The 26297-nt window shown below is 42.4% G+C and overlaps 1 protein-coding gene across 1 annotated transcript in view; it reads left to right on the forward strand.

Annotated features, from left to right (window-relative positions):
* Window positions 1-26297, forward strand: part of STON2 (stonin 2) — a 189596-nt gene that overhangs the window by 39869 nt on the left and 123430 nt on the right. The window contains exons 2-3 of the mRNA XM_056134453.1: window positions 3683-3922; window positions 7143-7418. Of these exons, the coding sequence (XP_055990428.1) occupies window positions 3835-3922; window positions 7143-7418 (364 nt within the window). The 5' untranslated portion in view covers window positions 3683-3834. The remainder of the gene's footprint in view (window positions 1-3682; window positions 3923-7142; window positions 7419-26297) is intronic.

Raw genomic sequence — 26297 nt, forward strand, 5'->3', positions numbered from 1 at the left:
AAAACCAAATGCATAATGGATTCAAAGTATTATTGGTAGCACGTATATGTATTGTGTTTCTCAGCTGAAAAGTGGTCATGGGTGGGAAAAGTTGTAGAAGGCCTGGTTTATGGGCAGCTGTTTCATGGCAGATATCTAGGGTCCGTTTTATAAGGCTATGGCCATGGATTCTCTGTGAACACATTTGTTCTGCTGGAATTTCTTAGATCTCATTATCTCTAACCTGCTCCTGCGAGAGTCATGCCAAGGAGGAGTAGATAAATCTGTAGTTTTCCTTCCCAAAACTCATAGTTTCAGATCATAGTATTCTGTTCCACAACCAGAGTGCACCTGTAACTGTGAAAGGTTAAATTGCTCCATTCACATCTCTAGAGAACTGCACTCACAATGAACAGGGGAATCACAAAACACACTGCGGGACAGAAATGGAATGGTTCCGTGAAAGGGGCCTTCTACTCTCAGACTTCCACTGAGAAACTGCAAGAGAATCATTTGACATCAGTGATGGTTACAACTCACATCCACAGTGTTTGGAAAGGTGCTGAGCTCGTTAACCCTCTGACAGGTCATCTGTTTGTTACCATCACTGTTGCAGGTTGTTTACATCCAGTACTCATAAATTGGTTTATTTTGTCCTAATCCTTAAAAATATGCAGTGAATTTTGATATTCTTACTGTGCAGAGTGAACTGAGGCTTCAAGATCAACTGTATGGCATTCAAGTTCAAAGAGACTTTCAGGCCTATTCTGTCAGTTCCTCCTGTTGCTTGTACCTAATTTCCTTGGGTCTCAGTTTTCTCACCTATAAGATCTGAGAGTGGAGCTATTTGGTCTTTAGATCAGACACATTCGGGGTGGTATGGCTATAGGCAAGTACCAATCTGGCTAAGCTTAGCTGTGCTAAGCAACTTGCCTGGCTAAGGTCTTAGGCATTGTATTGCCTTCTCACTTTTCCTTCTCCTCTACCCTTTCCCCACTCTTCTCCCATACTCATCCCTGAATTTTGCTGGGTTCATCATCACAAGATCACAGGATGTTTTTTCCCACCGAGCTATGACTCTGCTTGTGTCAGCACTTAAACTGTATCGTGGACTTGTTATTGCTGCCTGACCTGGTTTTATGTTCTATTGTTGGAAGAGGAGGAATCTGATTCTTCAACTTTACTATCTTATCTTGGCCTTTAGCCATAACCACATGGAGTGGCACCAACATCTGCAGGAGCTTGACAATGGCTTGTGACTATGACCCAAAGATTAGAATGTTTTGGCCTGTGTTCAAAGGTTGTGTCTATCCCAACCTAATTTAGTGCATAAAACACACTTGCTTGTTAATAGCTCCTATTTGGCCGTTCTCTGGATAGGTTTCACTGTGAAAAAACAAGGCAATTTGTCATTATACTAGAGTGTATGAATTCTTCCTCTCAGAATCCTGTAGGAAATATCTTCAGAATCTTATAATACCTAGAAAAAAAGATGTTTTCATTATTTGTAAAAGAATTATATTAATATGTATCCTACCCAACTAAAACCACTACTGATTCTAATGAAGAATGGTATAAAAGTATGTGTCTGAAAAATTCTAGATTCATTACATACTTATACTTTAGTTGCTTATAGGAAGTATCTTTCAATCAAACTGTTTTAATTGTAAAAGATGCAGGAGCTATTAAATATTTGTTTTGCTTTTTGAGCAAATAATATTTGTAATAGATTTCAATGGTATCTTGTGATAGTTTCTACAACATTTTAATTTTATTGTGTGCCTAAGACTGTAGATTAAACTTTTTTGTGTTAAATATTAATATTAAAATATTCAGTTATTAAGACTTGATATTGCTCAAAGTCAATAGTAGCCTTCTGTGGAAGCTCATTAATTTTTGCATTCATTCATACTTCATTAATTCATTATCAGATGAACCTGGGTTCAAGTGTTAGAAAATCCTTACTAATGCAAACAATTTTTTTTTAGCGTTTTGGGTCAGATCCAACAGTACTCAGGAATTACCCTGGCTCTGCACTCAGAAGTTACTCCTGATGATGCTTGGGGGCAGAGAGACCACATGGGATACTGGGGATTGAACCCAGATTGGTCGTGTGCAAGGCAAAAACCTACCTGCTGTACTATTGCTCTGGACCATGCATACAAAATTTTAAGCCTAAAAGAATCCTATACAGAGATAATGTAATTGCAACGAGTAGAGACTTGACTTACTCTAATTGGTCTAGATTGAAAATGCATTTCTTTTTTTTTTCCTTTTCTTTTCCAAGGCTGGAATGATAGCACAGTGGTAGGGCATTTGCCTTGCACAAAGCCAGCCTGGCTGAGCCGGGTTCAACTCCTTCGCCTCTCTTGGAGAGTCCAGCAAGCTACCGAGAGCAATATGTATTTCTTTTTCAATTTTTTTGCCACACCTGGCAGTGTCCAGGGCTTTCTCCTGGATCTGTGCTCAGGGATCACTCCTGGCGAAGCACCAGATAGATAGGGTGCCAGAAATTGAACCTGGTCAGTCACATGCAACATCAGCTTCTTACATGCTGTACTATCTCTCCAGCCTCATGAAATGTATTTCTTTAACTCATATTTCACTGAAATCTTCATTACCCAATGCTTACTCCAAATGAACAAAATGACTCCATTTCTATTTTTCTTCATTGGTAAACTGTGCTTGGAGATACCATCTGGGAATTTCTAGTTTTCTGCCAAAGATTTAAATCAGACTTGCAAAAGATACCTGCCTAAGGCAAGAATTTGCACTGATTTAATGGGAAAGTACATGCTTTCATTTCATCATTTGATAAAAGAATGTGAAAAAAATTGAAGTCTTAATATTTGCTTTATAATGATAGAATTACATTATATAAAAAGCTATATCTAAACTATAGTGATTGGGGAAATATGGGAATCTAATTCCTGAAATTTATGTGATATACTACAGGACTGATAGAATGGTTTCCCCCACTATCTGAAAGTACTACATTCCTAATTGATAAACTTTCATAAAGTTATTAGTTTGGGTCTAGGAACACTAATTGACATTTATTTACATTGGAGAAAATTACCTAACATTCCCAGACTTTAAAAAATCACCTACTGGGCCTGGAGCAATAGCACAGCAGGTAGGGCGTTTGCCTTGCACATAGCAGACCCGGGTTCGATGATTCCCAGCATCCCATATGGTCCCCCGAGAACTGCCAGGAGTAATTCCCGAGTGTATGAGCCAGGAGTAACCCCTGTGTATTGCTGGGTGTGACCCAAAAAGAAAAAAACAATTACCTACCAAATGAACTCAAAGGCAAACATGCTACTTTTTTAAGTAGCCACAAAACCTGTACAGAGACTGGATATAGAAAGATATTTCCAGATCAGGAATGGGGGTGGAAGGACCAGAATAATACTATGAAGTTTGAACACCTGGTATGCACAGTGCCTCATGTTCAATGCCCAACTCAACACGACCTCCTGAGCATCACTCGGTGAACACAATCTGGGGATTTCCCCTCCCCCCCCAAAAATCCCAAAAATATAATAATAAAATAAAATAATAAATAATAAAAAGAGAAAAAGGGAATAAGGCAATGTGAAGCTACCCAGTCTTCTTGGAGGGTAATATTGAAACCTCTGGGTCTGTGTAGGTTGGATATTATGACTATGGTTATTTTTTAAAAGATATTTCTTCTTGACAGATTAACCAGAGGCCAAAGGAGTCGGTCTGCTTGGGTTCTCGGTACTGCTCTCCGCAAGACCCCCCTAGGCCCACCTTATCTCCACCTTCCCCCAGATACTGCTTGGGGGTCTGCCAAAGCCAGCAGCGTGAAGATGACCAGCATCCTCTAGCATGACGACCTTGGACCCTGTGATTGCTGCCCACCAGGCAGAGTGGGTCTCCTTCAATGAGGAGCCGCTCTTCTCTGCTCCTTCGGAGGGTAAGAACTGCTTTCTTGCTTTTTTTCCCAAAGATTTTATTTATTATTTTGATTTTTTGGATCACATCTGGCGACACTCAGGGATTACTTATGGCTCTGCACTCAAGAATTAGTCTTGGTATTGCTCAGGGAACCATATGGGATGCTGGGGATCGAACCCAGGTCGACCATGTACAAGACAAAGGCTCTACCTGCTGTACTACCACTCCGGTCCCAGGATTGTTCCCTCCCTCCCTCCCTCCCTCCCTTCCTTCCTTCCTTCCTTCCTTCCTTCCTTCCTTCCTTCCTTCCTTCCTTCCTTCCTTCCTTCCTTCCTTCATCTCTCTCTCTCTTCAAAATTGCTTCAGATTGATGGCTGGCAATAGTATTAATAATGGTTTCTCATGCACATGATTCCAACACCATACCTGTCACCAGTAATATGGAAATCTATCCCCAAACCAGGAATAGAACTACCCTGTGAGACCACTTCTTGGCATCTATCCCAAAGTCACAAACACGTTTATTTGAAAGGGTAGGAGACACACACTGATGTTCATCACCACACTTAGCCGAGATATGGAAACAACCTAAATGCCCAATTATGGTCGAATAGATCAAGAAGTTTTTGTATATAAATACAGTGCTTTTGTTCCTTAAATGAGACCACTGGCAAAGGAACAGGCCAGCTTGTTCTACCAGGCTTCCACTTACTTCATCATTCTTTGGATGGGAATCTGACTCTGGCAAAAAGAATCAATTTGTCCCTTTTCTGAGATGATGATTCTTCCACTGAGAAACCTTGTGGGAGGGTCTTCGGAGCTTTGAGGTCTCACAACATGGGATTCTGGAAACACTAAGAGCATGACCCACTTTCTTCCAAGGAGCATAAACTTCATATTTACAAAGCACCCAGCACTCAGCCCATATTATTAACAGCTGCTGGCTCCAGAGTGCATTGCTTCAGCTCAAACCTGGTTTCCCTTTGACTGAGTGATGTGCCATTAGGTGGGTTTTTTTTTGTTATTTTACCCCTGTATGCAGTAGGGGTGGTAACAGTACCTGCCTCTCCTGGGCTGTGAAGATTAAATGAATTCACAAGCATCAGATGCTCGTGGAAAGAGATGGAATAAAGGCTTCTAGGGACTGGCGCTCAGGGAGGAAGGCCAAGAGGGTTACAGGAGATATCTGTGTGGCTGTGTCTGCCAGCGCTATTCCACAGCAGCTGCACGACCAACTAAAACAACCCACTTCATTTCCAGCCCCGGGAAATGGGAGTTCAAGGGTCTGCCATCCAGGATGGTAGCCACATGGCTGCTCAGGCCTGGGAGGGTGCCTCGCTCCATTGAGATGTGCTCTAAGTGTCAAGTAGCCACTCTGAATTGATCCTTTCTTTTCAGGGAGCTTGGGGAGGGCACACCCAGCAGGGCTTACTTCTGGCTCTGCACTCAGGACTGATTCCTGGAGGGCTGGGGGGACCGTATGAGATGCTGGGGCTCAAACCCGGGTTGGTCATGTGCAAGGCAAGCATCCTCCCTGCTGTACCACCTCTCCGGCCCCACTCTGAATTCTCAAGTTCCGCATATGATTCACACTTTTTATATGAATTGTATGTCAGAATTACACATTTTCACGGTGCAAGGTAGAGATACACATTATTATAAGTTGTTTTGGCTCTATTTTTCTAAAGCATTATTTTTTCTTTTGTTATTTCTCTTTTATTATCGTTTCTACTGTTATTGTTTATTGTTTGCGTGGCAGTGCTCCCAGCTATCCTGGCTTTGTGCTTGGGGGTTATTCCCAGAGGTGCTCTGGACCCTGTCATAGAGTTTATTGCTCTTGAGACTCTTGCATGCAGAGCTGGTGCTCCAGCCCTTTGGATAGGGGAGCATCTTGCATTTTTTTCTGATGGTGCTATTTCAGATGCTCTGTTTTGATTACATGCAAGAGGACCAATTTGTTCAGCTAATGACGGGAAAAAATATTTTCATATTAGTATTTTGATGTTTTGGAAAGTTTTCAGGGGCCTAGGATATAACTCACTGGTGGAGTGCATGCTTTGCATGGGTGAGACCCTGAGGTTGTGTCCCATTAATAAAAAAACAAAATAAGACGAAAATGATCTCATCCAGTAAATTTGACCACTTCTGTTTGCAGGAGATGAGCATTAGCACATGTGTAGATTGGTGTAACTACCAGTACAGTTAGGATACAATCTTTAAAAAAAAAACAAACCCTGGGCCTGGAGAGATGGCACAGCGAGTAGAGTGTTTGCCTTGCAGGCGACCGACCCAGGTTCGATTCCCAGCATCCCATGTGGTCCTCTGAGCACTGCCAGGAGTAACTCTTGAGTACAGAGCCAGAAGTAACCCCTCTGCATCGCTGGGTGTGACCCCAAAAGCAAAATAAATGAATAAATAAAATAAAAAACAAATCCTGTTTTGTTAAATGGGTGATAGACAACTGCAGATGACTGTTAAGTGTGTGATAGAAAGCTCCAGAAAGGACCGCTGGGCCCCAGCCAGCCAGTCATCAGTACTGCATTGGTGCCTTTCGGCCTATGTATACATGTAGCTGGGACCTCACAGTTCTGTTTGGCCCCGTGATCAGCTATGTTTCTTGCTCAGCCTCTGAATGAGTGCATTTTCACTGTGGCTCCGTAGCCTCAAAGTAGACTAGGGAGAAGCAGAGACAGGATGGTATCAGCTTCCTGGGTTTTGACTCTGGACATGGAGGGATTGTAACTTTTATACATGATCAGGATAATATCCCTCCAACACAGATAAAGGGGCATAGCTTTTCCTTCCTTCCTTCCTTCCTTCCTTCCTTCCTTCCTTCCTTTCTTTCTTTCTTTCTTTCTTTCTTTCTTTCTTTCTTTCTTTCTTTCCTTCTTCCTTCCCTTCTTCCTTCCTTCCTTTCTTTTTTTCTTTCTTTTTTGGCATGGGGATGCAGAGGAGCAGTTTGGGGCCACACCCGGAGATGCTCAGGGGTCACCAGGGCTATGCTTGGAGGACCAGACAGGATGCCAGGCATTGAACTCAGGTCCGCTGCATGCAAGGCAAGTGCCCTACCTGCTTTACTGTGTCTTTGGCTTGCTGGCTCTTCTCACTTGCCCACCGGAATTCTGAATCCCGGTGCCTGGCCCTTGCTCACACTGGCATTTTGCCTTTCACCCTCGACAGTGGTGAAGAGTGGATTTGTTTCCAAGCAGTGATGGATGATGGTGTCTGCTGTGTTTCAGGGGCCACGGAAGAGTATCTGCCTGGGCTGTCCTCTTCCTCAGAGCCGTCGGAGAGCTCCTCTGGGGAGCACCCCGTGGGGGATGGATGCTCTCAGGACCTTTCCCATTCAGAGCAGGATGACTCTTCAGAGAAGATGGGCCTCATCTCGGAAGCAGCCTCCCCTCCCGGGAGCCCCGAGCAGCCCCCACCTGACCTGGCTTCAGCCATCAGCAGCTGGGTTCAGTTTGAAGATGACACAACGTGGGCCAGACCATCACCTATTCAGAAAGAAACAGGTAGGCAAGTGGGAGCCCCAAGGGAACTTCCGGTTTGGGTCTGTGCACCCCGAGGCTGAGGTTCCCTGGTAGACATTGAGGCTGCCGGATTTGACGTGACTTGCACATAGAGGAGAGACCAGACAGAGGTCCCAACCAGCTTAGTTCTATCACTTGTTTCTGCTACCATAAGCCCAGGGAAGAATTTTTGTGCTCTTGGGTAATTCCATCTTCTACCCTGTCCCTGACTCTTGGCCCATGGTTGAAAGTGGGTATGTATCTATTTGAGTATTAGAGATTGGAGACATTTACTCAGCACTGAAGCTATAAACTCGCAATAGGTAGAAATAAATGCTGCCCAGTACGTGGCTCACCATCTCTAATGAATCATCTAAACACGTTCAATTTCATACCCTAGACCTTTTGAATTTAAATCTTCAGGGGTATAGGGATTATTGTTTACAATTCTCTTATTTTGTTGCATAAGGGACTTGAAGCTCTATTTGGATGCGTTTTGAAGCCAGGGGAACTGGCTGTTTTATTTATTTTTATTTTTTTTTATTGTACTAAAATACACCAATGTTGTCTGGATAGCTTTTAGGACTGTATTAGTTTCCTATTTGCCACTATAACAAATTACAACAAACAAGGGTGGGGGGAATCATTCAGGGATCAAGGGACATGCCTCGCATCCGGCTGACCCCAGTTTGCTCCCCGGTATTGCGTGATCCCATGTGCATCACCTTCCTGTAGGTCTTGAGCACTGCTGGAGTGGCTGGGTGTCCCTGAGCTGCCCCACATCCTCAGGCCCTCTCACTGAATTGCTGGCTGGATTGGCCGAGAATTAGGCCAGGTGGTCCTGGGTCTGCCTGAGCACCATTTGGGACCCCCAAGACAGAAACCAAAACCAAAATCAAAGTGCAACACAATGGTGGAAATGCAGTTATTGCCTTACTATTATTTATTAATTTATTATGCTGTAGTTTTATAGTCAAAATCCAGCTCTCAGAAGCATGCGGCCACATTCGCGGCCACACGACATCTTATTATCTCATTCTTGCTTTGACAACCTGGCAGACTACCAAGTGTAGCCTGCCCACACAGCAAAGTCTAGCAAACTCCCCGTGGCATACCCAGTATGTCAAATACCAGTAACAATGATGGGTCTCATTCTCCTAACCCTGAAAGAGCCTTGAATGTGGCATTTTTTATAATCTCAGGGCTAGGACGAAGGAGATGTTACTGGTACCTGCTTGAGGTAATCGAGGAACAACACGCGATGACCTTGATCGTGATCTGTAGTTTAGAAGTCCAACATGAATGCCATTGGTTTTAAATCAAGTTGCCAGAGGGCTGCATAACTTTCTAAAGGCTCAAGGGGAGAGTCCTGCTCCAAGGCCTTTGCAGCTCCTCGAAAGTGCCCGTGGCCTTGGGCATGCGGCCCCTATTCCCAGTGGTGCTTTCTGCCTCTGCACTTTCCTTCTGCAGTTGTGTCTTTCTCTCACTGACTTCTGCCTGCCTTTCCACTTTGTTTTGTTTTTTGTTGCCAGATGCTTGCAAAGCATGTTTTCCAGCCCACGAAGCATCTCTCTGGCCCTTCCTTACCAGTGCTAGAGGTCATTCCCAAGTGTGCTTGGTGCCACCACGGCACACTCGGCAGTGCTGAGGGAAGGGCTCATGGCTCCAGCATTCTTTGCTGCTTGAACCATGTTTCCTGTTCTCATTTTTCATTCCTTCCGTTTTTAAGTACCCTCCTGACTACAGTGGGTCACGCACGATAGTCTCAGATAATCTTCCCATCTCAGGGCTTTTGCTTAAAACATGTCTACAGATTCCCCTTTGATTTGTTGTTTGCTTTTGTTTGTTTGGGGCCACATCTGGTGGTGCTCAGGGCTTACTCTTGTCTCTGTTCTCAGGGATCACTCCTGGTAGAGCTGGGAGGTGGGGGGAGAAAGCATATGTTGTGTCAGATGCTCCTCACCTGTGGTACTACTTCTCCAGCTCCTCCTTTTATGCCTTGTAAGGTCACATAGTCAGAGGTTCTGGGGATCAGGCTGTAGACTCTTTGGGGGAACATTCCTTTACCTATCATGGAGATGTACTAGCCCAAAGCAAGGCTGTATGTTTTTCTGTTAGTGGATTAAATGTTTGGCGGCATGGATACCTTGACAGGTTCAGACAGGCCTCCTAGTCTGGCTGGAGCGAGGAACTAACCTTAACCAAATGCCTAATATGGCCAATGTTGGACCGATTAAGCATTTATATAGAGCAGGGAAAGGTTACAGAATACAAGTGCATCAAGAGAGATGTATGCTTCTGAGTTTTCATAAGATACATATGTGTGATGTGCATATAATCTTAGGTAATATGCTTCTTGGTTTTATAAATTGTTTCATTGAAATTAAATCACTTACTGCATTACATAGGTTTCATGTGTACATCTACATCCTTATAACTCAACATTTCTAGATACTATATATTCATCTTCCAGTCTAGTTTTCAGTCTTTACCATACTTTTCTTTTGCCCATTTCTCTTTGGCCTTCTGGTAATCACTATTTTGTTCTGACAACCTAAGAGTATGTTTTTGTTTGTTCATTTATTTCATTTCTTTATATCCCACATATGAGTGATACCATTTGGTATTTACCTTTCTTCATATGATTGATTTCACTTAAATTTATTTTACTAAGCCAATTTATTTTGTTGCAAACTGCAGTATTTCACATCTTTTTGGGAGGATTCACACCCTGCAAAGCTCAGAGGTTACTCCTGACTCTACACTCAGGAATTACCCCTGGTGCTGCTCAGGGGACCATATGGCTGAACATGTATGGACTACGTGCATAACACATGCCCTACCAACTGTTCTGTCTCTCCAACTCTGAAGTTTTTCAGTTTTTTAAAATAAATGAGTAGTATTTCATGTGTTTACAGGTTCTGTGTGTGTGTGTGTGTGTGTGTGTGTGTGTGTGTGTGTGTGTATTGCATGTATGCCTACCACCTCTTTTTTTATCTGTTCATTGATGAATACATAGGTTTTATCCATTTCTTGGCTATTGTAGATAATGTTGCAATAAACTTTGGGGTGCATAGATCTCACTGATTTAGAGTTTCTGTATTCTTCAAGTAAATCCTTAGCAGCAGGATAACTGGTTTTTCTGGTTTTAGACAAAACTCTATTTTTGTTGTTGTTGTTGTTTGTTTTTCGGAGAACATTCAATGTGCTCAGGTCTTATTCCTGGCTCCATGCTTGGGGATCACTCCAGGTGACACTTGGGATTCCACATGGGGTGTCAGGATGGAACCCAGGTTGGCTTCTCATGCCTCATCCATGTCTCAGATATTATTTTACTAAGAATATGAGATTTATTGATACTGCTTGAGATCCAATCATAAAATGACAACCTAAAAAAAAAAAGAAAAGAAATGACAACTTTCAAGTGTGCGAAAGCAAAATTTGGCTTGAAAATGACTCCAACATTCATAATTCCATCTGCTTCCATCTGTGAACATTTAACCCACCCCTGTAGATTTATGGAGCACTAACTTTTAGCGGGTGGCTGAAAGTCGGTTTCCCAGAACACTTAAAGCTGATTTGTGTAGAAATAAACAATTGATGTTTCTCTGTTAGGAATCCAAGAGCCATGGAACATCGTGCAGAGTATCAGTTTAGTAAAGAAACTGAGAGTAAATTTGAGTTACCAGCCCTTAGATCAAGTACCTATATGCAGAATGAAAGTGTGCAGATGACTTCAGTTGTCCACACTGACTTCAATCACGCAGACTAACTACCTTGGGGATTCACTAACAAGAACTTCTGTTCCACAAAACAGAAGAGTGAATGATAGTGGTAAGACCAAGCAAAAACAGAAAGAAATAAGAAAAATGTGTGCCTTGCACCTTGTGTTTCCAGTCTCTCTGTGAATATCCTTTTTTTTTTTTAGTGAATCACCATGGGATACAGTTACAAACTTACGAACTTTTGTGTTTGCATTGCAGTCATACAATGATCGTTTACCCATCCCTCCACCAGTGTCCATTCTCCACCACCAATGTTCTGAGCACCCTCCCACCACCCCTGCCACTCCACCTCATCTCAGCAGCAGGGCATACCCTTTTATTCTCTCTCCTTTTGGGTGTTGTGTTGCAATCGAGATATTGAGCGGCCATCGTGTTTGGTCTATAGTCACGCATCTTTCAACCTGAATGGGTCCTCCCAACATCCTTTACTTGGTATTCCCTTCTCTATCCGAGCTGCCTTTTCCCCCAGCATGTGAGGCCAGTTTCCAAGCCGTGGAGCAGACCTCCCCGTCCTTATCTCTACTACTCTTGGGTGTTAGTCTCCCATTCTGTTACTTTATATTCCACAGATGAGTGCAATCTTTCTATGCCTGTCCCTTTCTTTCTGACGCATTTCATTTAACATGCGTGAATATCTTTTTTGAGAAGCTCACGATCTAAGAGAAATAGTGAGAGGATGATGGATAGAGGGAATCATTTAGTGCCATTCCTAGTCTGGATTCTGAATCCAGAATTACCAACCCTTAAAGCCCAAAGTAGAGCTTTACTTATTAGCCAGCTGTTCTATTCCTTAACCACTGGCATGTGAAGAGAAGCTGGGAAAGAAAGGGTAGTGCATGTGTAACCATATGCATGCATGCACACAAGCACGCACACATATGTGCTTCCACTCACCCACCCTATTCACCCCCCCTCCACACACACACAGCAGTTGCTTGATGGAAATGCTGCTTGGAATAAATACTCCTTTTCCCACTGTCAGTTTCCATTCCTTCACTTTTATACAACTTCTTAGTCATGTGTCAGATGAAAGCAAAAAAGCAAAAGAATTTATCTTTTAAGCTGTGTGTTAAGAGCCAAGGACCATTGGAATTCAGCCTGGAATGGGAATGTACTATTTGCCTTAATTAAAATGCAAAGGGGTTATAGACATGGTAGAATCAGGGACAAAAAGACTTCCATTAGTGGGAAATCTCTCTCTCTCTCTCTCTCTCTCTCTCTCTCTCTCTCTCTCTCTGTGACATTTAAATGCTAGAGGTTATGCTAAGGAATTTAGTGAAGCCAGAGGAATTGTTGGCCCCACCCACTATGGTGACCTGATTATTTATTGCTATGCATGGAGGTATCCCAAGGGCAACTGGACACCCAAGAGTTAGCTAGCTGGAGGAAAACAAGTCCAGAAATGCTTGCATCCACCAAGAAAACAACTTTCTTTGGAATTTCAGTTAGAACAGGATTTAAAGTGAATTCAGTATCATCACAGTTGCTCTGGGGAAAAGGAGATGCATTGTTTTCCTCAAAAAAAAAAATATGAATAGAATCCATTGAAGCAAGTTTTCTTGTAACCACAAATACAGGAACGAGAACTGGCATTCATTCTTTAAACCCCAGAGTACCAGGAATGAGAGTGTATATAAAAAGTGTTTCTTACACCTTGTGCAAAATTTGTTTTCTCCATAAACTCTCCTAAAATGTATTTGTTGTTTGTTTGGCTACTGGAGTGAGTGGTGGGTCAGGGTGGATCATTCCTTGACTTTATTATATCATGTTTGTTCAAGCCATATTGACACATAATCTCTTTAGAAACATTTTTATCAGGAGTCATACTATAGTACAATTAAGGTATTTGCCTTGCACATAACTGAGCCAGTTTGATCCCCAGCACCACATATGGTTCCCTGAGAACCACTAGCAGTAAGATCTCACTACTGCCGGGTGCTCCAAAAATGAAAATAAGGAGAATGCTTTAAAAAAAGATTTTTATTACAATCTTAACTATCAAATACTTAAATATATGAATTGAATTAGCCACTAAATACCATTCATATCTCTTGTCTGAATATATTGTGTCCAAGAGGAAACCTCTTAATTTTTCAGCTTGGTCAAGCCATGACATTAACAACTGAAAGACTGCCATCTATGAAGCTAAGGTAGCATAATGCCCAAAGCAGACGGAGACACTTTAAGAAAAGAAAATTTCAGGGAAATCTCTCTGGTGAACATGGATGCAAAAATCATTAACAAAAATCTTAGCTAACCAAAACCAACAACATATAAAAAAAAATCATACATCTGATCAAGTGCAATTTATTTTAGGAATGCAAGGCTTATTCACAAATCCTCAAATCAATTGGCACAATACACCACATTAGTTAAAGGAAGATAAAAACCATATTATCATATGAGTCAACACAGAAAAAGCCTTTAACAAGATCCAACATCAATTTACGGTCAAAACTCTCAACAAAATAGGGGTAGATGAAATCTTCCTCAAGATGTAACGCTGTCTACAACAAACCCACATCCAGTATCATTCTTGTTTTGTTGTTGTTGTGCTGGGGGGGGGGGGGGGTGGCAGTTGGGGCCACATCCTACAGTGATTTTTTGGGCTTACTCCTGACTCTGTACTCAGGGGTCACTCCTGGAAGACTTGGGGAACCACATGGAGTGCTGGGGATTGAACACAGATCATGTATGCAAGTCACGCTTCCTATCTGCTGTGCTATCACTTCAGCTTCTTATTCTTTTTTTTTTGTTATATGCTTATGTATTTATATTTGTCATTTATTTATCTTTGGCTTTGAACAACATACATTTATAATTTAGAATAATTTATTATTCTTTCAGAATACTTATTGCCATGATAAATATAAAACATTACAAAAGGAAAAACATTGAAAAGTGAAAGTTTCTTTTTACCTGAATTTAGATGTTTATATAAACACACACTTCTAAGATATAACCACTGTGATATCAAGTATATTCTAGAAATATGAAACTATATTATAAATCTAAAGGCATAGAATTTTTAGGGCAGTAGAATCATATTGAAGAATTATGAAACTTGCATTTTTTCTTTAATTTAGATAAGCTATATATATATATATCTTTATTTTATTTATTTATTTATTTATTGCTTTTTGGGTCACGCCTGGCAATGCACAGGGGTTACTCCTGGCTTTGCACTCAGGAATTACTCCTGGTGATGCTCAGGGGACCATGTGGAATGCTGGGAATCAAACCCAGGTTGGCCCCCTGCAAGGCAAATGCCCTACCCGCTGTGCTATCGCTTCAGCCCCCCCCCCCATGTATATCTTTATTATTTTTTTTAATTGTTATTAGCGAAACACCATGAGGTACAGTTGTAGACTTACACATTTTTGTGCTTGGGTTTCAGTTATACAATGATCGAGTACCCAGCCCTCCACCAGTTCCCATCCCCTCCCCTCCACCAATGATCCCAGTATCCCTCCCACCACCACCCTCATCCCCCCCATCCCACCCCGCCTCTGTGGCAAGGCATTCCCTTTTGTTCTCTCTCTCCTTTGGGGTGTTGTGATTTTCAATAGAGGTATTGAGTCAGCCTCTCATTCTTAATGGTGAAAAACTTAAAGCATTCCCTCCGAGATCAAGTACTTGTAAGAATGCATTGTCCTTGGCAAAGATGTCCAGTGTCTCCATTTTTATTCAGTATAATATTAGAAGTTCTGACTATAGTATCTGGCAAGGAAAACAAATCAAAGGGATCCAAATTGCGGGGAGTGGGGGGTGGGGGGAGTCAAATCACTATTTGCAGATACACAGGACCCTAAAGAGTTCACCAAAAAAACTCCTAAAACAATAAACTAGTACAGGAGCCAGAGAGATAATACTTTGGGTAAGGTGCTTGCCCTGAAGAAGGCCAACCCAGGTTCAATCCTCAGCATCCCACATGGTCCCTCCAAGTACTGTCAGGAATGATACCTGAGCACAGAGCCAGAAATAACCCCTAAACATAGCCAGGTATGGTCCGGTCCAGAAACCAAAAACCAACCAACCAACCAACCAAACAAACGAAAAAACCACAATATACCAGTATAGCAAAGTGGCCAGCTACACAGTCAGTACACAAAAATTGATCTTATGTCTATATACAAAGAGTGAATCAGAAAGTGATCAAGGAGTCTAGCCTATTTAAAATAGCATTCAAAAAATTAAGTGTCAAGGAATCAACAAAAGACATGGAAGACCTATACTGTGAAAACTTTGAATTACTTAAGAGATAGAAGAAGACTTTAGGAAATAAAAAATATTCCATACTCAAGGATTGGAAGAATCAATATTGTTAAAATAATTATCCTGTCACTGTCACTGTCCTCCCGTTGTTTATCGATTTGCTCGAGTGGGCCCAGTAACATCTCCATTGTGACACTTGTTACTGTGTTTGGCATATCGAATACGTCACAGGTAGCTTTCCCTGCTTTGCCGTGCAGGTGAGATACTTTTGGTAGTTTGCCGCGCTCTCCGAGAGGGGTAGAGAAATTGAATCTGGGTTGGCCAGGTTGGCCATGTACAATGCAATCACCCTACCTGCTGTGCTATCGCTCCAACCCAAAATAATTATCCTACTTAAATTAATATATAGGTTCAATAAAATTCCCAACCAAATTCAGATGACATTCTTCAAGGACCTAGAAAAGTCAGTAATAAAGTTTGTATGGAATCAGAAGGAACCTGGAATAGACAAAGCCATACTGAAAATTAAGAAATGGGAGGTATCTCATTACCTAATTTGGAGCTTTACTATAAAGTTGGGCTGGAACGACAGCACAGTGGGTAGGGCGTTTGACTTGCATGCATCTGACCCGGGTTTGATTCCTCTGCCCCTCTTGGAAAGTCCGGCAAGCTACCAAGAGTATCCTGTCCGCACAGCAGAGCCTGGCAAGCTCCCCATGGCATGTTCAATATGCCAAAAACAGTAACAACAAGTCTCACAATGGAGACATTACTGGTTCCCCCTCGAGCAAATCGATTAACAACGGGAGGACAGTGCTACAGTGCTACTATAAAGTGATAGTGTCAAAGCTGTATGGTACTGAAATAAAGATAGGCTCTCTCTGATCAGTGGTATGAATTGAAACAAGAACAAAACTCCCATTTCTAGACAGTTAATTTTCAATAAAGGAGCTGAGAATATGAAATGGAGCAACAATAAGGTAAAGGTAAAGACCCTCCCATTGATCATCGATTTGCTCCAGCGGGCCCAGTAACGTCTCCATTGGAGACTTTGTTGTTACTGTGTCTGGCATATCGAATACTCTCGGTAGCTTGCCGGGCTCTCCGAGAGGGGCGGAGGAATCGAACTCGGGTCGGCCATGTTGGCTGCTTGTAAGGCGAACGCCCTACCCGCTGTGCTACAACAATAGCCTCTTCAACAAATCACGATCACGATCACGACCACCCTGTTGTTTGTCGGTTGCCTCGAGCAGGCACCAATAACGTCTCCTTCGTCCTAGCCCTGAGATTTTTTAAAAAGTGCCATATTCAAGGCTCTTTCAGGGTTTAGGAGAATGAGCCCTATCATTGTTACTGGTATTTGGCATATTGGGTACGCCACAGGGAGTTTGCCAGAATCTGCCGTGTGGGCAGGTTACATAGTAGCCTGCCAGTTTGTCCAAAGTAAGAATGAGATAATAGGACAAACAAATGGTTCTGGGAAAACTAGATAACAACATGTAAACACTTAAAACTGGATCCATATTTCACACCTCATACAAAAGTCAATTCAAAGTCGATCAAAAACCTTGAGATCTGACTGGTTATAAAGTACACTGAGGAAAATACATGCAGAATGTGCCAAGATTTGAACCTCAAAGTCATTTTCAGTATATGATATCACTGGCAAAGGCCCTGTAGCACTGTCTCACTGTCCTCCTGTTGTTCATCGATTGCTCAAGGGGGCATTAGTAACGTCTCCATCATGAGACTTGTTGTTACTGTATTTGGCACATTGAATATGTCACGGGGAGCTTGCCAGGCTTTGCCATGCGGGCAAGATACTCTCCGTAGCTTGCCGGGCTTTCTGAGAGGGGTAGAGGAATCAAACCTGGCTCGGCCGGGCTGATTGCACATGAGGCAAATGCCCTGCCACTGTGCTATCTCTCCAACTCATTGGCAAAGGCAACAGAATCAAAACCATACAAATGAAACTACATTAAATTAAAGAGTTTCTGCATGGGAAAAGAAACAGGCTAAACTAAATAATGGCTAATTGAATGGGGAAAAGTATTCACATTCAACACATCAGGTAAAGGGTTCACACCGATATTGAGGATGTATAAAGTACTTGCAAATACCAACACTTTTTTTTTAAGTTGTCAAAAATGAAGAGAGGAAGTGAACAGACACTTCTCAGTGGAATACAGGTCTGTTGTTCATCATCACTTAGCATTAGGGAAATACATATATAGATGACAATGAGATATAATATCATACCTATCACACCAGTGAGAATGGTGTATAGGAAAACTAGTAAAAACAGTCTGTGTTCCTTGCTGCTGGTGGGATATTATCTGGTCTAGCCATCGTTTGAAGCAGTATGGAGAATGCTCAATAAACTTAGAACTGAGCTGCCATATGACCCAACAATTCTACTTTTGAGCATATACCCCCCAAACAAACAAAGGTCAGTCATGCAAAAGGACATATGTGCACAGTTATTCATTGTATCATTTAGTACAGTAGTAAGATATGGAATCAGTTTCTAATTATTTTATGAAGATGTTGTCTCTAAGCTAATGGAGTACTATGCAGCTCCAGTGAATGATGAAGTCATGCAACATGCTGTAACCCAGTTGGAATTGGAAAATATGTTGAGTGAGTGAAGTAAGCCAGAAGAAGGACAAAAGTAGGATGATGTCACTTACTTGTGGCATATAGAATAACTGAATAAAGAAATGTAGCAAAGGGGGGATGCCTCGATTGTCATTGACCCCAGAGTTCAGTGAGGAGAAGGACAGAGAAGAAAAGAAATCTTGGTGGAAAGGAAGATGAGAAAGGGAAGTAATGAGAGAAAGAGAGTGAGGGTCTTGGGGATACCACTGATGTGGGAGAGTGACATAGCTGTGTATCCAAAATGGAGACTCAACAACACTGAAAACATAAGATACAAACTATAACCACTTAACTTTGAAATGTGTCTGCCAAGGGGGCAGTTTGGGGAGAGAGCACTGGAACACTGGTGGGGAATTTGAGATTGGTGTTAGAATATTGTATGCCAAAGGTTTAGCCATCATTAACTTTGTAAATCATGTTTTTTTTTAAATTAAAGAATGTTTATTTTAGAAAAGAAAGGATCATGGGAGAAAAATGACATTTTGCATATGTATGGAGGATCTAATAGTTGTAAATTCTAAAGTAAATGGGGGGGAGGGTAAAATGAAGGTCTTAACTCCTGAGCTAAGGAATTGGTAGGGTGTGGGGATTTAGGGAGGTTGCAGGAAAGCTGGGGGTGAGGAGGGGTGGGTGGGAGAGGGTTCCTTGATGAGAAGAGGGTGACTCAGAAGACAAAGATCAGATGCTCCATAATTGCATATTTGAAATTTGTATTGTTCTGCCATTCAGACTCTCTTAGGCTATTTTGTAAAAATCCTTACTCTGTGTAATACCACAAAATTTCCTTTTTTTATGTGGTTATGGTTAAAATTTCATGACCAGACTAATATTTCAATGGGTAGGGCATTTGACTTGCACATAGCTGACCCAGATTCACTCCCAGACATCCCATATGGTCCCCGAGCATCACCAGGAGAGATCCCTGGGCCCTGAGCCAGGAGTAAGCCCAGAGCACCACTGGGTGTGGCCCCAAAGCCAAATAACTAAACTAACTAGCTAAATAAATAAATAAATTCTCCTGTACCTGAGGGCTGGAGTGATAGCACAGCGGGTAGGGTGTTTGCCTTGCATGAGACTGGCCCAGCCAACCCGGGTTCGATTCCTCCACCCCTCTCGGAGCCCGGCAAGCTACCAAGAGTATCTCGCCCGCATGGCAAAGCCTGGCAAGCTACCGGTGACATGTTCGATATGCCAAACACAGTAACAAGTGTCACAGTAGAGATGTTACTGGGCCCACTCAAGCAAATCGATGAACAACGGGAGGTCAGTGACACTGACAGCCTGTACCTGAAGGGTGCTGAAGGGCCTTTGTTGACATTTAACTTGAGATAATCCACATGCTAATGTGGAAATGTCTTGTGAAGGCATATTGCACATCTTGGAGAGTCTTATTCTCAATACCGTATGTTGATCTGTGTGACTGGGTAAGAATTGGCCAATGATAATTACAACTTGTTTGCTGAATGCTGAACCCAGTACTTTGGTAGACCAGGAACAAACTGAAACGCTAAAATAAAATTGGTTCAAAGCATAATTGAAACTTTTCATATTGTTTTATAAGGAATTTTTTCTTTAATGATCTTAAATCCAGGTGGTATTTTATTCACATTAGTTCCTTTAACAGTTGTATTTTTGAGTTTCCTTAGTTACAAAAAAAATATTTCCAAGTATTTTCTTTTCTCTGAGTTTAAAATCCCACCAAACACCAGAAAAAAGTAACAGTTTACTCATCACCTATAATCTTTATAAAGATTTTATCAGAGCAAAGTCTGATTCACGTATATACATTTTACATGTCTTTGTGCATGCATGTGCGTAAAATATGTTTTCAAATATATGTAGGTAAGTGAACTGAAAGTTAAACCCCGAAACTTAAAAACAACAACAACATAAGGCACTATTATCAGCGTGAAGTTTCCTGTCCAGTTCTACACTGACCTTCTGTCATGGACATGGCAATTGAATGGCAAGGCTAAGGCTGAATTGGACCCATTATGCAGGTACTGCAGGATATGCATAATTAAAAACATTTTAAAAAAAACCTTTTCATTTCCGGAATATTAGTCTCACTGCCCAAGCCAAACTGTATTATTCACTTGTATTTTCAATGTCTTCCCGAAAAGCTTGGGCTAAGGCTGTTCCATTGTGTCTGGAGAAGCTAATTATCAGGGACCAGAGAAAGAACCACTTGTCTGGGGAGGACCAGAGATGATGTCAACTATTTAAGAGGGAGGCAGGGGTGATAGCTCAGAGACTTAATCCCCAGCAAGCCTCGCCCGGCAGCTAACTTCCATAATATCTATTATGTGGCTTCTAGGGAATGTGGTAGATGGGGGTGGAAAAAGTTTCTGACCATGTGATGACCATGATGCAAACCCCACTGCATTTGACATGCAGATGTATTTGCCTCTGTAACAGATCTTATTCTTTCAATACCTTGAATTATTCTCTGCTTGCTTTCCTTCTTTCCTTCCTTCCTTTCTTTCTTTCTTTCTTTCTTTCTTTCTTTCTTTCTTTCATTTTTGGTTTTTTGAGTCACACCCAGCAATGCTCAATGGCTACTCCTGGCTCTGCGCTCAGAAATCACTCCTGGCAGTGCTTCGGAGACTGTATGGGATGCTGGGGAGGGAACCCAGGTCCATCACATGCAAGGCAAACACCCTGCCCTCTGTATTAACACTCCAGCCCCTATTCTCTGCTGTTAAATGTAATTAATGACCTTCCAAAATGTCTCTCCCCAAGTCGAGGTGACCTAGTGCCTGGGCAGTCTGTTAACTGTGAAGTGAAACTTTCTGCAGTGAGTAAGCATTCCTTTGAGTTAGTTCTGAAACAGTCCTTCCTGTTGCAGCTGTAAATTAGCAGGGGGACCGCAAATAATGAATGGAATTAGGTCTGTTTTGTATTCATAGGTGGGTACCTCGCTAGAAGAATAATACCTTTCTAGTGAGTAGACATCAGTATAAGTGGAGGACATGACATTAAAACACAGGAAAGTTGGCAACATTTTAATAGAGCCCAATCCCAAAGAATAGCAATTGTTTTAACTGACAACCTGTATGTTTAGTGGGTATTAAAATCACGGTGCTTTGAAATACCTCTGCCCCCTCCACCACCACCATATGCCAGTGATTGCTTGAGTTCCTGGGGATACAGAGGGATAAAACATATATTGTGCTAGGGTGGGGGGGTGGCATACCAGAAATACAATGAAAAAATAGACACAAAATATTTTAGATGATGTGGTTAATGGCAAAAAGAGAAAAATGAGACTGGGGAAGGGTAGGGAGAATGGGCCATTTTGTCAAAGGTCAGAGCTCAATTTGGAATTAAAATTCAAGGCAAGTGAAGAATGGGCCTTGCAGAAATTTCAGGAGAAGGTACTGGAGCAATGATACAGTGGGTTGGACACTTGCCTTGCATGCAGCCAACCTGGCTTCAATCCCTGACACCACATACTGTGTCCTGAGCCTCACCAGGAGTGATCCCTGAGCACTCCTGGGTGTAGCCCCCCCAGAATAAAAATAAATTGGGGTATGGCACCTTTCAGGGAGAAGGGACAGGAAGCAAAGCACCTCTGAGCAGTTGCCAAGTTCAGGGAATATGGTGGCGGGGATCAAAAAGAAGGACACAAGGTAGAGAGGGAACAGCCCTTGCCCTTTTTTTTCTGTCTCACTCAGGACTTCTCAAGTGAGGTGGAAAACCAGGCGAGGGTTCTGATCAGAGGCATGGTGTGATCCGACTTCAGTGTGAAGAGGTGATTCTGTAAAGTCTGTGATGGCTGCCTGACTGCAAACTGTGTGTGGCCCAAATCAGGCCATGCAGCAATTCAGGCAGTGTGAGCTTGGTAGCTTGGACCACGGGGTAAGGTGGAGATGGAGAGCACCAATTAGATTCCAGATCTGTGTCGAAGGGAAGATGCACAGGAGATGGGATGGACCAAATTGGAAGAATAATCAAAGATAACTCAAGGTTTCATTCTGAGCACGTGAAAGGATGCAGGAGCTGATGAGAGCTTAACTGTGTGATCACGGGGCAGCTAGGGAAAGCCCCAGCGGCTGCCCCCAAGAGCGGCCTGTGTTCTGTGGACTCCGGCCACTTTCCCACCTGGGACAGCCAATGCCATGGGCGGACAAAGGAGGAAACCGCCAGGCTGGTTAGTGATCAGTTGCCATTTATTCCATTCTCCCCATGCACCTGTTCCAGTCTCACTAAGCCCCCCATTCGAGTCTCACTCTGCCCTTCATTCCCTTCTCCTGTCTCTCCCCTCATCTCTCTGCTCTCCATCTTGCTGCCTTGTCTCTCGTCTCTCTACGTGCCTGCCCCTGCATTCTTCCCTACATTTTTCTCCCTCTGTCCCCCTTGCTAGTCTCTTCGTGCTCTATCTTACTGCCCTGGTCTCTCAACTCTCCCCAACTCCCTGCAGTGGGAGTAGAAACCACACCCAGCCACACCACACCCAGCCAGTAGCACAATCAACATATCAAAAGCCCTTCCTGATTGATCAGGCTTAAGGGAGGGAAATATCACCTAGGGGTGTTTCTCCTCTCCTTAGTCCAATAACTTAATTAACATCGAAATTCCACTTCTTAATATTAGTTATTTTGTATGGACACAGTATACTTTGAGCTTGCTGGGTGGCTCTCCTGGGGACATCTGCTATAGATCTCAGACTACAGTGCTCAGGACAGATTAATCTTTCCTAACCCTAGCAGGGTCCTAATTTAGATGTTACTTTTTGGATCATGACAGAATTTGTCCATGACCATGCTCTTAACTTATAGTTAAATATTATGGTGCTTTGGCCTGGCCCATTTCGATGCCAGGGTAGCTCACTGCTTGCCCTGGGTCCATCCAGTACCTCGTCGGGGACCCTGCTTTTGGGGTGCTAGGAAGTAAGGGCAACTGAGGCCTAAGTGGAGAGAACAGATGCCCAGGAGTGAATATCATTTGCAGTCAATTAACTCCCAAGTTACAAAAACATGTCTCTTTAACTGTCTTCCTGTGTCCATACAAAAAGTAATTGCTCTGAAGTAACTAACCATGCAAAGGACATTGAGGAGAAGAGAAAAACAAGTCAGCGGAGTCTCATCAGGAGGCAAAGGTAATTGACAGGTTGGGGAGCAATCAACAAACACAAGTTCCCTTGGTCCAGGGAGGAAGGGCAAAGCAATGTTATCCTACACTTAGCTAGCATTTCCTTTTCAGACACATTAAGTTAGAGATCTAAGTGGGGATTTTAATTGATTAGGATATAAGGGCATGTCTGGAAATAAGAGCAATGACCTCCTCACCCTTTGTGAGCAGTTGTTAGTCCAAGCACTTTCCAAACTGTTGTCAGCATTAACCTAATCTTTGGATGGCAGGGGCTGTTTTTAACCTCATTTTAGAGGTAGAACACGGAAGAGCAAATGGGTTGAATGCAGGGCTGGTGCCAGATGAACCCATTGAGTCCTCACCCTGCATTTTTGGGAAGGCGAGGTCTGTTTCACTCTGTCCCGTCATTCCTTTCGAGGTGGATGTGGCCACAGGGCACAGTACTGTGAGGTGAGATCCCGAGAGCCCAAATGGAAAGATTCACTCAAGACTTCTAGGCTGAAAAATAAATGAAAAGCATTAGAGCAAACAGGAATGGTGTGTGAGCTGCGAGGAATTTTCCTTTCCCCACCGCACTGCTCTTCATTTCTCTTTCAAAGGGAACATTGGAGCTGTATCTAAGCAATGTAAAGACCAAAGTGAAGACAGCAAGGGGCTAGAGCAGAAGTACAGTGGGCAGGGCACTTGCCTTGAAAGCAGCTGACCTGGGGTCTGGAGTGATAGTACAGTGGGTAGGGAGTTTGCCTTGCATGCAGCCAACCCAGGTTTGATCCCCAGTGTCTCATGGTCCCCCAAGCACTGCCAGGAGTAATTACTGAGTGCAGAGCCAGGAACATCTCCCTGAGCATCGCTGGGTATGACCCTAAAAGCAGAAAGGAAAGGAAAAGAAAGGAAGGAAGGAAGGAAGGAAGGAAGGAAGGAAGGAAGGAAGGAAGGAAGGAAACCAAACTGACCTGGGTTCATTTCTGGCACGCCATTATCATCCCCTGAATACCACCAGGAGTAATTCCTGAGTGCAGAGCCTTGATTAATCCCTGAGCATCACTGGGTGTGACCCGAAAACAAAAACAAAAACAAAACAAAAAAAGAAGAAAGAAAAGAACAAGGTACAAAATAGTTTACTTCCTGAGTTGTTTTCTGGCATGTGGATTAATCAGTTTTACTAACTATTGAATACATGCTAAGGAATATCTTTAAGCTGAATATTAAATGTCAAAGTCAAGGGTATAGCCAATCTCCAAGAGTGAACAAAGCCTTTCCCTAATGTGCATCAAAACAGCAGGATCTCATCTCACACCAGTGAGTGTGGCATATAGCATAAAGACTGTAACTAATCAATGTTGGTGACATTGTAGTGAGAAGAAACCCTTGTTCACTGTTTGAAGGGAATGTCATCAGGTCCAACCTCTGTGGAAAGCAGTATGGAGATTTCAGTAAAAACTATGACTAGAGTTTCCACATGATCCATCTCTTCCTCATCTTGGCTTCTTTCCCCCAAATACAAAAAAAAAAACGTTGAATTGGAAGGATGTATGCACACCTTTGCCCATTGCAGCACTTTTTACAATAGCCAAGATATGGAAACAACCCAAATGTCCAACCATGGATAAATCAATCAAAAAGTTATGCATATTCATAATGGGTTCCTAAGCAGCTGTCAGAAAGGATGACATGTACTTTGATGCTCCATGGATGGAACCAGAGAATGTCATGTTGAGTGAATTCAGCCAGGGAAGGGTCAGATACAGAATGATCTGTCTCATAGGTAGTTGCACTCAGCACTCAGTCTAATCATAGGTAGGTGTGATAGAAAGATAGATACTTAAGGGGGAAACAAATGGCCAGAAACAACAGAACTTGAAGGTTGGTCTACAGAATTGAATTTATAGGGAGTTTGTATGGCTGGGGCCTTTGGGATACTGAGAGAGGAAACAGTCCCTCGGATGATGGGTGTAATGTTGAAGTAATGTATGCATGAAACCATCATCAGCAGTATTCACAAGCCTATAAATCATAGAACCTCAATAAAGATCGGGGGAGAAATGAAGGAAAATTATCACATGGATTTGTTAGACCTTTGATGTAATATTTTTTACCAGTTCTGTTTTAGATGATCATTATATAAATTTGGGCATGAATTTAATGTCTTTTTAAAAAAAGATGAAAGGGAAACAGGAAAGAAAACTTGTTCAGTATTATGATGCCCAGTGTTTTCCAGGGCATGAAATGATTGAATTTCATTCATCAGTGTCATCTTCTACTTCTCAATGATGCCTTTTTCTATAATGCCAATCAAATCCAAGTGGCAAGCTGTATAGTCTTATAAACACATTAAGTTTAGATCACATTAGATTGTTCAATTAAGGTATCAGCAAACGTAATTAAGGAGCACCAATATAACGATCCTAAACACAGTAGAGCAGAAAACTCATAGGAAATAGAGAAAGACAAATATATATGTATGTATATACATGTATATATATCCATAAATGTATATGGATACAAAGTTGTCAGTGAAAAGCAGAAAAGCACTCTGTGCCTTTAAAACAAAAGTCTTTGCCCAGCCCAAAGGCAGGAGTATTATTAACTGCATATCTTCTAAGGTATTTCTTGTTTACCTTTCACACTTTGACATTTAATCCATTTAGAATTGATTTTTCTAGCCCCTGGGATATAACAGTGGCAGAGAGCATGATTTGCATGTGTGAGGCTGTGGGTTTGATCCCAGGAGGGAACTCACTGACCCTCAACACACCCCTCAAAAATAAGTGACTTATAGAAAGAGAGGGATAGACATAGAAAGATTGCATTCATCTGGGGGATATAAAGTAACAAAATATGAGATTAATACCCAAGAATAGCTGAGATCAACACCAGGAGAATTATTCCATAACTTAGAGGCCAGCCGGGTATTCTAGGGGAAAGGACAATTCAGATAGAAAGGGGAACACCAAGTGGAGGGTGTTTGGAGGATCCTCCCAGGAGGGGAGATGCAGGTTGAAAGTAGACTGGACTGAACATGTTCGCCACTCAATGCCTCTTTTGCTGATCACAACACCCAAAAGGAGAGAGAGAACAAAAGGGAATGCCCTGCCACAGTGGCGGGGGGGATGGGGGGATGGGGGGAGGG

The sequence above is a fragment of the Sorex fumeus genome, unplaced genomic scaffold (assembly GCF_029834395.1).
Source record: "Sorex fumeus unplaced genomic scaffold, SorFum_2.1 ptg000098l, whole genome shotgun sequence".
Classification (NCBI taxonomy): domain Eukaryota; kingdom Metazoa; phylum Chordata; class Mammalia; order Eulipotyphla; family Soricidae; genus Sorex; species Sorex fumeus.